The sequence below is a fragment of the Pistacia vera genome, unplaced genomic scaffold (assembly GCF_008641045.1).
Source record: "Pistacia vera cultivar Batoury unplaced genomic scaffold, PisVer_v2 Contig737, whole genome shotgun sequence".
Taxonomy (NCBI): domain Eukaryota; kingdom Viridiplantae; phylum Streptophyta; class Magnoliopsida; order Sapindales; family Anacardiaceae; genus Pistacia; species Pistacia vera.
The window spans coordinates 300,658-316,502 of NW_022196598.1; the positions used below are offsets into that span (position 1 = coordinate 300,658).

Consider the following 15,845-nt stretch of genomic DNA (forward strand, 5'->3'; position numbering starts at 1 on the left):
ATTACAATAGACCCCCCATTCTTCATAGATATTTATTTCAACCCAAGTTTCAAAACAGGGTTCCGGCTACAAGTTTCAAGCTGAGTACCCACTGCAGGTTCTTTTTTTCAGGTTCCAATTCTGGTTCCAGTTCCTCCACATGTAAGAATCGAAATCGGAACACCACAGTATTGGTTCCAAAAAAATGAAACCGGAACCTACCAGCACAGTGTTAGCTTCGGGTAGGTTATGGTTCCGGTTCTACCTGCAGGTTCCAGTTCTACCCGCTACCTATGCTCACCCCTATTAAATCCAATCAACCTCTGTATAAAGTATAAACAATACAAACATGAATCTCCATCAAGAAGAAAATTACGTTGTTTGTGTCGCAACAATGTGCTTGGCTAAAACAAGGGGGGTTGAATTAGAAAAGAAAACTGATGACTATCTAGTACACATGACGGTATACAATCTAGAATTTCTATATGCATCTTTATTTATAGAAGTCCTATGCTAGTATTGTAATTCATGCTTCACCCAATAGGGCGCTAACTTTCCTGAGTTTATGATGAAAGAACTGTAGTTGATTGCTCAGCTGCTTCCTTTTGCTTCTCTGTGCCTTTGATAAACGAGTGACAGAAAGAATGAATCAAAATTTTCTTTTATACTTGCTAACAAAAGCAAGGTACCACTGATTATGAGGTCCGAATGGAGTCGAGAAAGGTTCTACAAACTATGCTGTGGTGTGGGGAAGCTAGTTCCATCTTTGAGATGGCTTACTGCCAAGGGATATAACCATGTGAGCATGTTCGGACCCAATATCTGATCAAAAGGCAAGCGATTAAGATAGTTGGTAGATTAAAGATATAGTTATTACTTTGTACAGCATGCAAATTGCCATGTGAACCAACAGATGCACAAATACACACTCGGATAGATACAGAGAGAGAGAGAGATAGAGAGTACCAAGGTTATGTTTCGGTAGACACCAACATTGAATGGATGTCGATAGCTCTGCCCAGATTTCCTAGCCAACCAAGCTGCTTGTTCCGCTTCATGGGACTAGCACAGGAAACATTTCTAGATCATTTCAATAACCAAAGAAATAACTATGCTGTGTATACAACTTCAAAATTTCTAAACTTACCTCTATAGTTGTCATATTTTTAGAGATGAGGAACACATGCCAACCAAAGAGAGTACCAAATGCTAAGCTCAATGAAACCATCAATATCCCACAAGCAACCTAGAGCGTATAAACTTTTTAAAAATCTTCAAAAAGCATAATTTTAACATTAAGACAGTAGAAGTTATGCTAAAACACGAGGAAGGAAGAGGTGCTGGTAAAGCTAAATTCTGAACGTGGCAAGACTGCATAACAACATGACATGAAGTTTAACAACTTAAACAGATATAGAAATCAGCAAGCAGACTGCCAGAGTTAACTTGATTGATAGAACAAAACACTCACCATAAAAAAAAAAAAAACATCTATAGACCTTATTTGTGGCACTCTAGAACTCATGCAAAGTTTAAACTATTTTAAAATACTTCATAATTAATCAAGTTTCAAACAGAATATCAAGGTGCTCTAAAGACAAAATGTCATCTAAGAACACTGTAGAAATTATATTACATTACTAACTAGCTTGTATGGTTTATCTTCATCCTGCCATCTCATCTTTTGAACTCAATTGCATAGATTTGCAGGAAAAGTAACTTCAGCATAATTATAAAGACTGCAGCCTAACTTTCTGATGTGTCAATGAAAAGCAAAAGAAAAAAGACTGAACGACACGTCTCAGCTTTTTCAGTATTTGACTTATAAAATCACTCCAAAAAAATGTACTAGTACATTTGACACAAAAGCTGTTTATGAACTTCCAACTTACATAAAAAATCTTAAGCTGAGGCTTTCCACTGATATCCCATTCCCTTTGTAAAGCAGAGCCCGTTATCATGACCTAACATACCAAGAACTCTGGTCACAATTTTCAGTGCCTTTACAAAATATTGAAACCAGGAAAGAAAAGAACTAGTTCACACTTACTGTAGAGTACAGGCTTCCAATAGTAGCATAAAATACAAGCACAAGAAACGCCTTGTAGTTCTGATAACCAACACAATTGTTAATCCACAGACAGTGATGATCCTGTGACGTATTTGAGCGGAAAAAAGTGTGATATAATTAATCTCTTGAAAGTCAAAATTAAAAGTTTCTATTCAAATGGTTATTTTGAAGAGAATGTTATCAGACCTACCATCCTCAACACACACCTTCTGCAAACCTTGCAATGATGAGCCCTTGGAGGTTTATGTGCAGAACACTTGTCGCATTGCCTAACTTGCACACTCTACAACAAATTATGCAATCCAGAATACAAAATTACATTGTGAAATGAAAATAGTACCATGTGTACCTGTTCACAAATACATTAAATTTCATCCAGCACTCATAACTAACTCATTCATATAACTTAAGGAACTCCTAAGAACATCACACAGAGAAACAAAGGGAGTGACCATGTTCTCATTTAATAAGATCATTCACTCATCTCTTAATCAATCTATTCTTAGTTGTCCTTGATCTGGATCAATGATCATAATCAACATTGGCGATAGTACATGGACGCTAGTAGATATTTTATTAAAACGCACAGCCAACCATTTCCCATCTATTCGATTTACGAAATTGACCTATTGTGCAGGTACAAGACAACAATTAGCAATGGTCTAGTAATTTTTAGGGGTATTTTGGTTAGATTTCAAACATTTGGACACGGTTTGACCCACCAATCAAACTGATTAAAATTGTCAACTCGGACCTAGCCACTTTGTCAGGTTTCACCCTAAGTTGGTTTTTAAAACACTGGGATAAATTAGTTAACCTCAAGTGTACAAAAGCATTTATTTTTACAGAATGAATACATCCTAGGGGTGAGCGATTTCGGGTATCTTGCATTTTTCGGGGAACCGGAACCACACAATGCAAGTTCTAAATTCAAGGAACCAGAACCTAAAATTCCGGTTCCAGTTCTTTTCTCGGGTATCCTGTAAAAATAATTACCCTATTAATTTAACAAAAAATGACAAAAATCCTTAAAAGTTTACAAATACACCCCTAATAAATTTTGATTAATCATTCATTTGTGTCCAATGTGACTCATAAATCTTTTAATCTTTAGGCAACACTTGAATTCAATCAATTCATCTAATTCACATAAAATTCCTCAATCAAAACCAAAACCAAACAACACAAACAATTAATTAAACAATCATACTATAATCTATAATTTAATATTAATTAATTAAATTTCTAATCATTTAATTAAGTTATACTAATGTATAAGGAATATATAATTAATTAAAATCATATTATAAATCTATAATGTAATGTATAATAATTAAATTTTTAATTATTCAATTAATTAATGTACTAGCAGTAAATTACTAAGTTTATAAATAATGTTATAATTATAATTAATTAGTAATTATAATGTAATGTTTAATTAATTAATTTTCTAATCATTTAATTAAGTAGTACTAAGTTTTAATATATGTATAATAATTAAGTAATAATTGTTTTATAACGTAATATTATAATTAATTAAATAATCATATTATAATTTATAATGTAATGCTAATTAATTAAACTTTTAATAATTTAATTAAGTATTGTGCTAATGGGGAAATCTAATGTTTGTAAATAATGTCATAATTAATTAAGTAATCATTTAATTATGTAATGTTATAATAATTATGTGATCAAATTATAATGTAATGTTATAATGAATTAAATAATCTACTATAAATCTTTAATGTAATATTATAATAATTAAATTTTGTCATTTAATTAAGTATTGTACTAATGTTTATATGCTTATTAATAAATTCTAATCATTTAATTAAGTATTGTGCTAATGTGAGAAATTACTAATGTTATATATATGTCATAATTAATTAAGTAATCATTTAATTATGTAATTTTATAATTAATTACGTTATCAAACTATAAGTAATGTTATAATGAATTAGTAATCATACTATAATCTTTAAGTAATATTATAATTAATTAAAATTTTAATCATTTAATTATATGTACTAAATTATAATGGAATGTTATAATTAATTAAAAATTATTAATTAAGTAATTATTTGTTTATAACGTAATTATAATTAATTAAGTAATTCTATTATAAATTTATAATATAATATTATAATTAATTAAATTTCTAATCATTTAATTAAGTATTGTACTAATGTAGTAAATTACTAATGTTTTAATATAATGTCATAATTAATTAAGTATTATTTAATTATGTGATCAGACTAATGTATATTATAATGAATTAAGTAATTATACTATAATCTTTAATGTAATATTAATTTATAATTTTAATATAATTAAATATGTACTAATGTTTATAATCGAATGTTATAATTAATAAGTAATATTTGTTTATAATGTAATGCTATAAAATTAAGTAATTATACTATAAATCATAATGTAATGTATAATTCATTAAAATTTTAATTATTTATTAAGTAATATACTAAATTACTAATATAATATTATAAACTATTAATTAATTAAATAATCATTTAACTATAATGTAATGATATACTAGAACTGATAATTAAAGTAAATAACTAAATATTATATTTATTCAATCAAATATACTATTTATTCAAAAATAATTCTTTTAATATCATTAAAACACTTTAATTGGTCCAATTCCAATTATACACTTAATTAATCAAAATTTTAATATTAATATATTATATATATTCAAGTTTTTATATGATGTAGTTTATATGTAATAAGTATAATTGTATATTATTTAATTAGGTATTGTAAAAATTTAACTTTTTCCATTAATTTTTTTTTATTTGTAAAATCACAATAGACCCCCATTCTTCACAAATATTTATTTTAGCCCAGGTTCCAAAACAGGGTACCTGCTGTAGGTTCCAAGCCGAGTAATCGTTGTGGTTCTTTTTTCCAGGTTCTGGTTCCTCCACAGTAGGAACCGAAACCAAAACCTCACAGTATCGGTTCCAAAATGGAACCGAAACTACCCGCACAGTGTCGATTCCAATTCTATAAAACTTAGAGCTTATCCCCACACGTCACGTTGCATGATTTAAACACCCATCAAACATTCAATAATTTCAATTCATCTACACTACAATGTTAAATAATTTTAGGTCCCCCAAATTCTGGTGTCAGGGTTTGTCCAATTCTTGTATAATTTTTTTTTTTTAATAGTTTAAGTATGATTTAAGCATATTTTAAATATGAAGGAAAATAAATTAATATGAATCCAAATCACAATTATAATACCAAAATATATGATTAAAATGATAATTAATATCCAGTTGACGAACACTTCTCACAACTTTCTCTCACAAACGTTAACATGACAGTATGTATTTGGTCAGATAAGACCCATTATTGGACAGATAAGATCCATTGTAAACTGTCTAATTATAAGTTGATACATTGTGTTTGTAAGACAAAGTTAATGAGAATGATTTGTGAGTATAGTATTACTAATATCATATATGCTTGTAAATTAACCCTAAAAGTAGAAGTGGAAATCGAAAGCTATTATAAAAAATATATTTATTAATCATTATGGATAGTTTGATAATAAAAGAGTAAAAAAAGTTTTATAGAATTTTGAGTTCTAAGAGTGTCTATAAAAACACCTACTCGATGATAATTTCAAGATTTTAGAAAATTTCAAGATTTTAGAAACCGGCGGCTTACACACTTTGGTGATAAAAAAAATGTTTATTACCCAGTGACAGACTGGCAGACAGCAGAAATCATCATGCACAGTAAAAGTAACCCAGGTTTGTGGATGATAAAAGTCGTGCACTAACTGACTAAAGTATTTAATTTAATTATAATATTATTTCTCAACAAATTATGCTGTAACACAAGTCCTAGTCAACTTATAATATATAGCTCAGACTAGTCATTCATGGAACAAAAGTTTTTCTGTATGTTGGCTCTACATACAACATAACATCCACATATATATGTATATAATATCATTTCAATTATTCAATAATATGTTTAACAAATGTACGTACTGGATATAATTTGATACTCACCTTTGTTGATGAAAACTACTACTGAGTTATCTAATAGTTAACTAAAACTCTTGGATGTATCACTCAAGAGGTCATAAGTTCGATTTATCTAGGTTGTTAATAGAATGATCACTGGAAGAATTTATCTGACTATCAATTTTAAGATCCCAAAAAATTAGTTGAGATATACGCAAATTGATCTGAATATCTTTTTGTTTGTATAGTGGGTGCAGTAACATAACAGTTCTTTCTCTCTCTGGGATTCATTAAAAATTAGAAAGTTGCACAGCTTTTACAAAAGGCAAGTAGAATCAGATGAACATTCGGATTCCATGTTTGATATAATAATGTCCACTGGAATCTCATCAAATCCTAGAATCCTACAAAATGAATATCCTTGATTACGTCCCTAATCTTGTTTTTCAAAATTGCATTCCAGGTGTAACTCACCAGAAACAAAAGTTCAACTGAGAAAAATCAGAGCGGCCCTCTGGAATGCAACCATTTGTAACCCATTTACGCTTAGAATAATATTATAAACTTTTAAAGTCAGAAATTTTGCTGTTGCGTGATGGAGATTACAGTCAAGTTGATCTTAAAACCTTAAGCAATATTCAGAGATCATTTGCTACATGGGGTTTGGACGATGAATACGGTGACTTCAATTATTGATGTATTGGATCCATATGTTGTATGATTGAATTTGAATATTTGAAGTTGATAATTCTTGGATGTATTACACCCGGCCAAATTTTGATAATTCATTTCTTTAATTTCTTCTCCATGTTAATGATTCAGTTCCTCTCATCATAAACACCATTATGCTTATCCACAATACATTAATGATTGCAAAACTCTAATAATACGATTATACGAATGCAGACTCTGCAATTATAAGCATTTTGAGTTACTGTTTGACCCAAAAATTTACACATGCGGATGCAGGTAAAGATTCAATCTCATAATCTCTGCAGCTTCTCTTTCACTTTCAATTAATAGTAAATATGTTGCATACTCATTTTCTAAAATTGATATTATTTAAATTCTTCAAGGATTTTTCCTAGAAAAAAAGTGTTTTAAAACCCGACCCAGCCCAACCTGTTGAACCAGTTTAACCGAATCCGGAGCCTTCATCGGCTTGGGTTACAAATTTTCCTATTCATTGAAAACCTTAGAATTTAGAACATCGATCCGTGCACAACTGAGGGTTGGAATATTAGGGGTTTGAAGAGGAATGGCCAGTGAGTGGAATGGTGGCAACGGAGGTGATTTTCGGTGAGTGAATCGACTAGAAATTGCAAAACTAAGTAGTCGAAAAAAGCCTGCTATTGCTGACGATTGGGGAGGCGAACGGGGTAGAGGTGGGAATGGTTTTGGTCAAGAGACCGAGGGGAGTGTTTTCGTGGTGATTGGGAGTGTTGTCGTTGCTGAAAATGAACCCTATTTGCCAATGCCGACCGTGGTCTTTGGGGTGCTTTTACAAGATTTTAAACCTATAGAGACTTCTATGTAATTTTTAGGGGTATTTTGGTTAGATTTCAAACATTTGGACACCGGTTTGACCCACCAATCAAACTGATTAAAATTGTCAACTCGGACCTAGCCACTTTGTCAGGTTTCACCCTAAGTTGGTTTTTAAAACACTGGGATAAATTAGTTAACCTCAAAATGGTGTACAAAAAGCATTTATTTTTACAGAATGAAATACATCCTAGGGGTGAGCGATTTCGGGTATCTTGCATTTTTCGGGGGAACCGGAACCACACAATGCAAGTTCTTAAATTCAAGGAACCAGAACCTAAAATTCAGGTTCCAGTTCTTTTCTCGGGTATCCTGTAAAAATAATTACCCCCTATTAATTTAACAAAAAATGACAAAAATCCCTTAAAAGTTTACAAATACACCCCTAATAAATTTTGATTAATCATTCATTTGTGTCCAATGTGACTCATAAATCTTTTAATCTTTAGGCAACACTTGAATTCAATCAATTCATCATAATTCACATAAAATTCCTCAATCAAAACCAAAACCAAAACCAAAACACAAACAATTAATTAAACAATCATACTATAAATCTATAATTTAATATTATAATTAATTAAATTTCTAATCATTTAATTAAGTATTATACTAATGTTTATAATGAAATATTATAATTAATTAAGTAATCATATTATAAATCTATAATGTAATGTTATAATTAATTAAATTTTTAATTATTCAATTAATTAATGTACTAATGCAGTAAATTACTAATGTTTATAATATAATGTTATAATTATAATTAATTAAGTATATAATGTAATGTTTTAATTAATTAATTTTCTAATCATTTAATTAAGTAGTGTACTAATGTTTATATATAATGTTATAATTATTAAGTATAATTGTTTATAACGTATATTATAATTAATTAAATAATCATATTATAATATTATAATGTAATGCTATAATAATTAAACTTCTAATAATTTATTAGTATTGTGCTAATGTGGGAAATTACTAATGTTTGTAATATAATGTCATAATTAATTAGTAATCATTTATTTGTAATGTTTATATTATTTGTGATCAAATTATAAGTAATTTATAATGAATTAAATAATCATACTATAATCTTTAATGTAATATTATAATTAATTAAATTTTTAGTCATTTTTAAGTATTGTACTAATGTTTATAATGCTATATTAATTAAATTTCTAATCATTTAATTAAGTTGTGCTAATGTGAGAAATTACTAATGTTTATATATAATGTCATAATTAATTAAGTAATCATTTTTATGTAATTATAATTAATTACGTTATCAAACTATAAAGTATGTTATAATGATTAGTAATCATACTATAAATCTTTAATGTAATATTATAATTAATTAAAATTTTAATCATTTAATTAATATTGTACTATATTTAAATGGAATGTTATAATTAATTAAATAATTATTTAATTAAGTAATTATGTTTATAACGTAAATTATAATTATTAAGTAATTCTATTATAAATTTATAATATAATATTAATTATTAAATTTCTAATCATTTAATTAAGTATTGTACTAATGTGTAAATTACTAATGTTTATATATAATGTCTAATTAATTAAGTAATTATTAATTATTGATCAGACTATAATGTAATATTATAATGAATTAAGTATTATCTATAAATCTTTAATGTAATATTATATTAATTAAATTTTTAATCATTTATTTAAATATGTACTAATGTTTATAATCGAATGTTATAATTAATTAAGTAATCATTTTTATATGTAATGCTATAATTAATTAATAATTATACTATAAATCCATAATGTAATGTTATAATTCATTAAAATTTTAATTATTTAATTAAGTAATATACTAAATTACTAATATATATTATAAACTTATAATTTAAATAATCATTTAACTATAATGTAATGATATACTTAGAACTTGATAATAAAGTAAATAACTAATATTATATTATTATTCAATCAAATATACTATTTTATTCAAAATAATTCTTTTAATATCATTAAAACACTTAATTGGTCCCATTCCAATTATACACTTAATTAATCAAATTTTAATATTAAATATTATATATATTCAAGTTTTTTATATGATGTAGTTTATATGTAAAAGTATAATTGTTATTTATTTAATTAGGTTATTGTAAAAATTTAACTTTTTCCATTTAATTTTTTTTTATTTGTAAAATCACAATAGACCCCCCATTCTTCACAAATATTTATTTTAGCCCAGGTTCCAAAACAGGGTACCTGCTGTAGGTTCCAAGCCGAGTAATCGTTGTAGGTTCTTTTTTCAGGTTCTGGTTCCTCCACATGTAGGAACCGAAACCAAAACCTCACAGTATCGGTTCCAAAAATGGAACCGAAACCTACCCGCACAGTGTCGATTCCAATTTCGATTCACTCGCAGGTTCCGGTTATACCCCTACCCGTGCTCACTCATAAATCCAATAAACCTCTTTATAAAGTAATAACAATACAAACATGAATCTGCATCGAGAAAAATTACTTGTTTGTGTCGCAACAATGTGCTTGGCTAAACAAGGGGGGTTGAATTAGAAAAGAAAACTGATGACTATCTAGTACACATACGTATACAATCTAGAATTTCTATATGCATCTCTATTTATGAAGTCCTAGCTAGTATTGTAATTCATGCTTCACCTAATAGGGCGCTAACTTTCCTGAGTTTATGATGAAAGAACTGTGTTGATTGCTCAGCTGCTTCCTTTTGCTTCTCTGTGCCTTTGATAAACGAGTGACAGAAAGAATGAATCAAAATTTCCTTTTGTACCACTGATTATGAGGTCTGAATGGAGTCGAGAAAGGTTCACAAACTATGCTGTGGTGTGGGGAAGCTAGTTCCATCTTTGGATGGCTTACTGCCAAGGGATATAACCATGTAGCAGTTTGGACCCAATATCTGATCAAAAGGCAGCGATTAAGATAGTTGGTAGATTACAGATATAGTTATTACTTTGTACAGTATGCAAATTGCCACGTGAACCAACAGATGCACAAATACACACTGGGATAGATACACAGAGAGAGAGAGAGAGAGTACCAAGGTTTTTTTCTGTAGACACCAACGTTTGAATGGATGTCGATAGCTCTGCCCAGTTTCCGAGCCAACCATGCTGCTCGTTCCGCTTCATGGGACTAGCACAAACACATTTCTAGATCATTTCAATAACCAAAGAAATAACTATGCTGTGTATACAACTTCAAAATTTCTAAACTTACCTCTATAGTTGTCATATTTTTAGAGATGAGGACACATGCCAACCAAAGAGAGTACCAAATGCTAAGCTCAATGAAACCATCAATCCCACAAGCAACCTAGAGCGTATAAACTTTTTAAAAATCTTCAAAAACATAATTTTAACATTAAGACAGTAGAAGTTTGCTAACACAAGGAAGGAAAAGGTGTTGGTAAAGCTAAATTCTGAACGTGGCAAGACTGCATAACAACATGACATGAAGTTAAACAACTTAAACAAATATAGAAATCACAAGCAGACTACCAGAGTTAACTTGATTGATAGAACAAAACACTCACCATAAAAAAAAATTGCATCTATAGACTTATTTGTGGCACTCTAAACTCATGCAAAGTTAAACTATTTTAAAATACTCATAATTAATCAAGTTTCAAACAGAATATCAAGGTGCTCTAAAGACAAAATGTCATCTAAGAACACTGTAGAAATTATATTACATTACTAACTAGCTTGTATGGTTTGTCTTCACCCTGCCATCTCATCTTTTGAACTCAATTGCATAGATTTGCAGGACAAGTACTTCAGCATAAATATAAAGACTGCAGCCTAACTTTCTGATGTGTCATGAAAAGCAAAAAAAAGACTAAACCACATCTCAGCTTTTTCAGTATTTACTTATAAAATACCCCAAAAAAATGTACTAGTACATTTGACACAAAAGCGTATATGAACTTCCAACTTACATAAAAAATCTTAAGCTGAGGCTTTCCACTGATATCCCATTCCTTTGTAAAGCAGAGCCCGTTATCATGACCTAACATACCAAGAACTCTGGTCACAATTTTCAGTGCCTTTACAAAAATTGAAACCAGGAAAGAAAAGAACTAGTTCACACTTACTGTAGAGTGCAGGCTTCCAATAGTAGCATAAAATACAAGCACAAAAGGCCTTGTAGTTTGATAACCAACACAATTTTAATCCACAGACAGTGATGATCCTGTGACGCATTTGAGCGAAAAAAGTGTGTATTAATTAATCTCTCGAAAGTCAAAATTAAAGTTTCTAGTCAAATGGTTATGAAGAGAATTTATCAGACCTACCATCCCAACACACACCTTCTGCAAACCTTGCAATGATGAGCCCTTGGAGGTTTAGTGCAGAACACTTGTCGCATTGCCACTTGCACACTCTACAACAAATTATGCAATCCAGAATCAAAATTACATTGAAATGAAAATAGTACCATGTGTACCTGTTCACAAATACATTAAATTTCATCCAGCACTCATAACTAACTCATTCATATAACTTAAGGAACTCCTAAGAACATCACACAGAGAAACAAAGGAGTGACGATGTTCTCATTTAATAAGATCATTCACTCATCTCTTAATCAATCTATTCTTAGTTGTCCTTGACCTGGATCAATGATCATAATCAACATTGGCGATAGTACATGGACGCTAGTAGATATTTTATTAAAACGCACAGCCAACCATTTCCCATCTATTCGATTTACGAAATTGACCTATTGTCAGGTACAAACAACAATTAGCATGTATACAGAAATTTTTGAACAGCTTCGTAAATCATTACCAAATTCACTCTCTGCTTCAGCTCGTAAACATGAAGACTTGCCCATTGTGCAAAGCCAAAAAAATTCTCATTTAAGAATAATTATATTATACAGTTTAACATTCATCTTATCCTTTCAGCTACACCATTAAACACATCCTCTCTATATAATCCTCCTCCCAAACAATATACCTCCGACCTACTCAATCTTTTCATGCTCTCATCTAACCAAAAATCCAAATTAACATAGCCCTATACACCATCATCCATTCATTTCAAAAGTTCACAATGACAATGTAGATTAATGTTTCATCTCTTGATTCTAGACTTAGATTACAATATTTATCCAAACTATCCTTTTCTTTCGTTCCCTCACACCCACCCCCAACCACAACCCCCCCCCACCACCGCGCCCCCCCCCCCTCCCCCATAAAGATCAACATAAACACCTCAAAACAGCTAAAGTATAAATTTAAATTAAAGAATTAACTAAACAAAAACATAAAATAAATAAATAAAAGCATAAAAGAACTCACATTTTTTGTGATTCTTGGTCTGAGGCAGCGCTATGTTCAACATCAGGGACATAAAGGGAGGAACGTAACCTGGGTCAATTACAACAGAACGATGAAAGAGAAGACACAGAGGAAAGCAAGAAAGTGAAGATCAAAGCGTTCAACAACCCATTTGATGATTCCAAACCAAACCAATCTTTCATAAAATAAAAACGGTTGCGCAATACACAAATCCCGTAAAATAAACATTGCAATAATTGGAATTGACACTAATCTGGGAATTTCATTGTCGTTTCTTTTTCTTCCTCCTCTCTCCTACAAGAGCTAGAGAAGGCAAGGGTTCTGTTGTTCGTTGTTTTATGGGGGTGTTAATTTACCTATTTATTTTTTAATAATATTTAAAAGAGTAAACAACATATTCCCACCCAAGATTTAGCAAAATCTCAAGGGCTACCTCTGGTTGCATTTATTTAATTTCCACCCTTAAACTAACATCGTTAGTGACGGTTGAAGTAGTTAGAAACAGTGAGTGAGGTCGACAAGTGAGGTATAGGTTTATAGAAGAGGTTGTGGGAGTCTAAAGGTGATCTCAAAAATGATTTGGACTTCAGAATTGATCGAAAAAATCATAAAACCATCGTTTAGACGTTGTTAACGTGAGCCCATTTTTGTTAACATGAACCCATCTTCTGCCAAAGAAAGCTATGGCATGCTAATGTGTGCCATGCTATATTAAAAAGTTAGAAATATGTTAAAATAAGGAAACCGCGTTACTTTTAAGGGTGAAAATCTAGAATAAATGCAGTCAAGGGTATCAAATATTTTGCTAAACTTCGGGTGGAAATATGTTATTTGCTCTATTAAAAATAAATACATATTTATGGCTAAATTGAGATGCGACTAATGACCCACATTTAGATTGTTAATTTGTAGCCTACTGTGAAGCCCAATTGATCTCGGGGCACGGTTCGGGCTATTCATAAACATTTGTTGACGGGAATCCGGGGCAAGGCCGATTGCTTCAAGAAATTTTTTTTTTTTTGAAGCCCAAAATTGAGCCCGTAATACAGCCCAAGTATGATAAGATAACCCTAATATATCTCCTTGAAGTATTCAAAATCCCTTTTTTTTGGGGGGTGAATTTTTCCACGTACACAAGCAAGTCCATGTCAATATATTTTTTCTCAGCATCAATTTTGTGTTGCATTATTTGAGTGCATGTTAATGTGTGTACAAAATCTCTCCTTTAGATCATTTTCAACCCCACAAAAATCTATTAATGTAAAGATGCAGTGGCGAATCCAGGAATTTTACTCGATCGGGGCAAAAAATAAACAAAAAAAAAAAAAAAAAAAAATTAAACCGATCATACTATATTTTTTTTCATTAGATGAACTTCAACAAAAATTACAAAATACAAATACATTATTCAAAAAACACAATTTTTTTTTTACATTGTCCTTGACAGTTTTCATATTTTGAAAACGTTGGATAATCATCTCATCGTCAATTGTATCAAATACATCTTTCTCAATATAGGTGACCAAACAATCATTCATCCATTGATCTCCCATTCGATTGCGTAACCGACTTTTCACAATATCATTGCAGAAAAACCTTTCAACGGTCGCAGTCGCAATTGGTAAACCATGCAAGTTTCACAACTTATACACCAATGTTACAAAATGTCTTTTTTAACCAAACTAAATTCTTGCCAAATCACCAATTCCTTGTAACTTAGCAAATTCATCACAAGAACGCATGTCAAAACATAAGTCTCAACCTGGTTCTCAGTACCATCAACTCAAATGCAGAAAAATCATGGATAAAACTGGGCAAAATGAATCATTTATGTTTGTCAAAAGCAGAGAATGAATTACTTGGATCTAAACATACCATACGAAGAAGCAGCTCAGTACGAACCTCAGTGAAACGATGTCAAATTCTTGGTTGCATATCTATCACAGTATAAACAATTCAACTCGATAGTGATGCAAATTTGTCATGTGCTCAACTCTCCGTCGTGGCCGCCCTCGAATTGCAAACATATCATCCATATTCAAATGGCAATATCATGCTTTTGGCAAAATGAAGAAACTTCACTCAACAAAGATTCTCATCCTTCATCTCTCAACAATTGTAACCGTTGTTTGACTAGAGCCATTGCATTTACAATGTCTTGTTCTTTCTCTGCAATGCTTATGACACTCATTAGTAATTGTCAATATATTTTCATCATATGTAAGTTAAATGCAAAATCAAAGGAATAGATTAAATCTATAGATTACATGCTCACCCCTTTGTTCAGGATTTAAACCATCTTCTTCAATAACCTCAAGCACATCGCCCACAAGAGATAACAAAAGGATTAAGTTGATCAATGTATTAATATGAGCCCCAACGTGTATCACCAGCTTGTTTTTAGACTTGTCTCTTGATTCAAACCTCGTCCCTTGCTAACTTCACCAATTTCTAGTGCTTGAACAAGTTTATTAATTTGGCTCTCCCGAAGCATGTCTCAACGCTTGCATGAATCTACAACATTTATCAGATTAGTAACCAAGCTAAAAAACGAAGCAATAGAAATGTGATTTTTTGCAACGGCTACTAGTGTCAATTGAAGTTGGTGAGCAAAATAGTGAACATAATAAGCATATTCATTCTCCCTCAAAATCAAACTTTTCAGACCATTAAATTCTCCTTGCATGGTACTTGCCCCATCATAACCTTGTCCACGTAATCTTGACAAACTCAATCCATGTTGAAAAAATAATGACTTAAGAGCCATCTTAAGTGATACTGCAGTTGTGTCACTAACATATAGAATGCCAAGAAATCGCTCAAGTACATGACCCTTTTTATCTACATAACGTATGGCAATAGCCATTTGTTCTTTAATTGAAACATCACGAGACTCATCAATGAAAAC

The 15,845-nt window shown here is 30.5% G+C and overlaps 1 protein-coding gene across 1 annotated transcript; it reads right to left on the reverse strand.

Annotated features, from left to right (window-relative positions):
• Positions 1-285: 285 nt before the first annotated feature.
• On the reverse strand, positions 286-12,468 carry LOC116115356 (probable protein S-acyltransferase 15). The gene is made up of 11 exons (XM_031401514.1): positions 12,391-12,468; positions 11,953-12,015; positions 11,570-11,677; positions 10,849-10,944; positions 10,696-10,764; positions 2,241-2,333; positions 2,030-2,131; positions 1,872-1,943; positions 1,127-1,225; positions 946-1,041; positions 286-801 (listed from the first exon to the last, which is right to left on the reverse strand). The coding sequence occupies exons 1-11, from the start codon at positions 12,466-12,468 to the stop codon at positions 706-708; spliced, it is 972 nt and encodes a 323-aa protein (XP_031257374.1). The 3' UTR covers positions 286-705.
• Between the last annotated feature and the right edge of the window lie 3,377 nt (positions 12,469-15,845).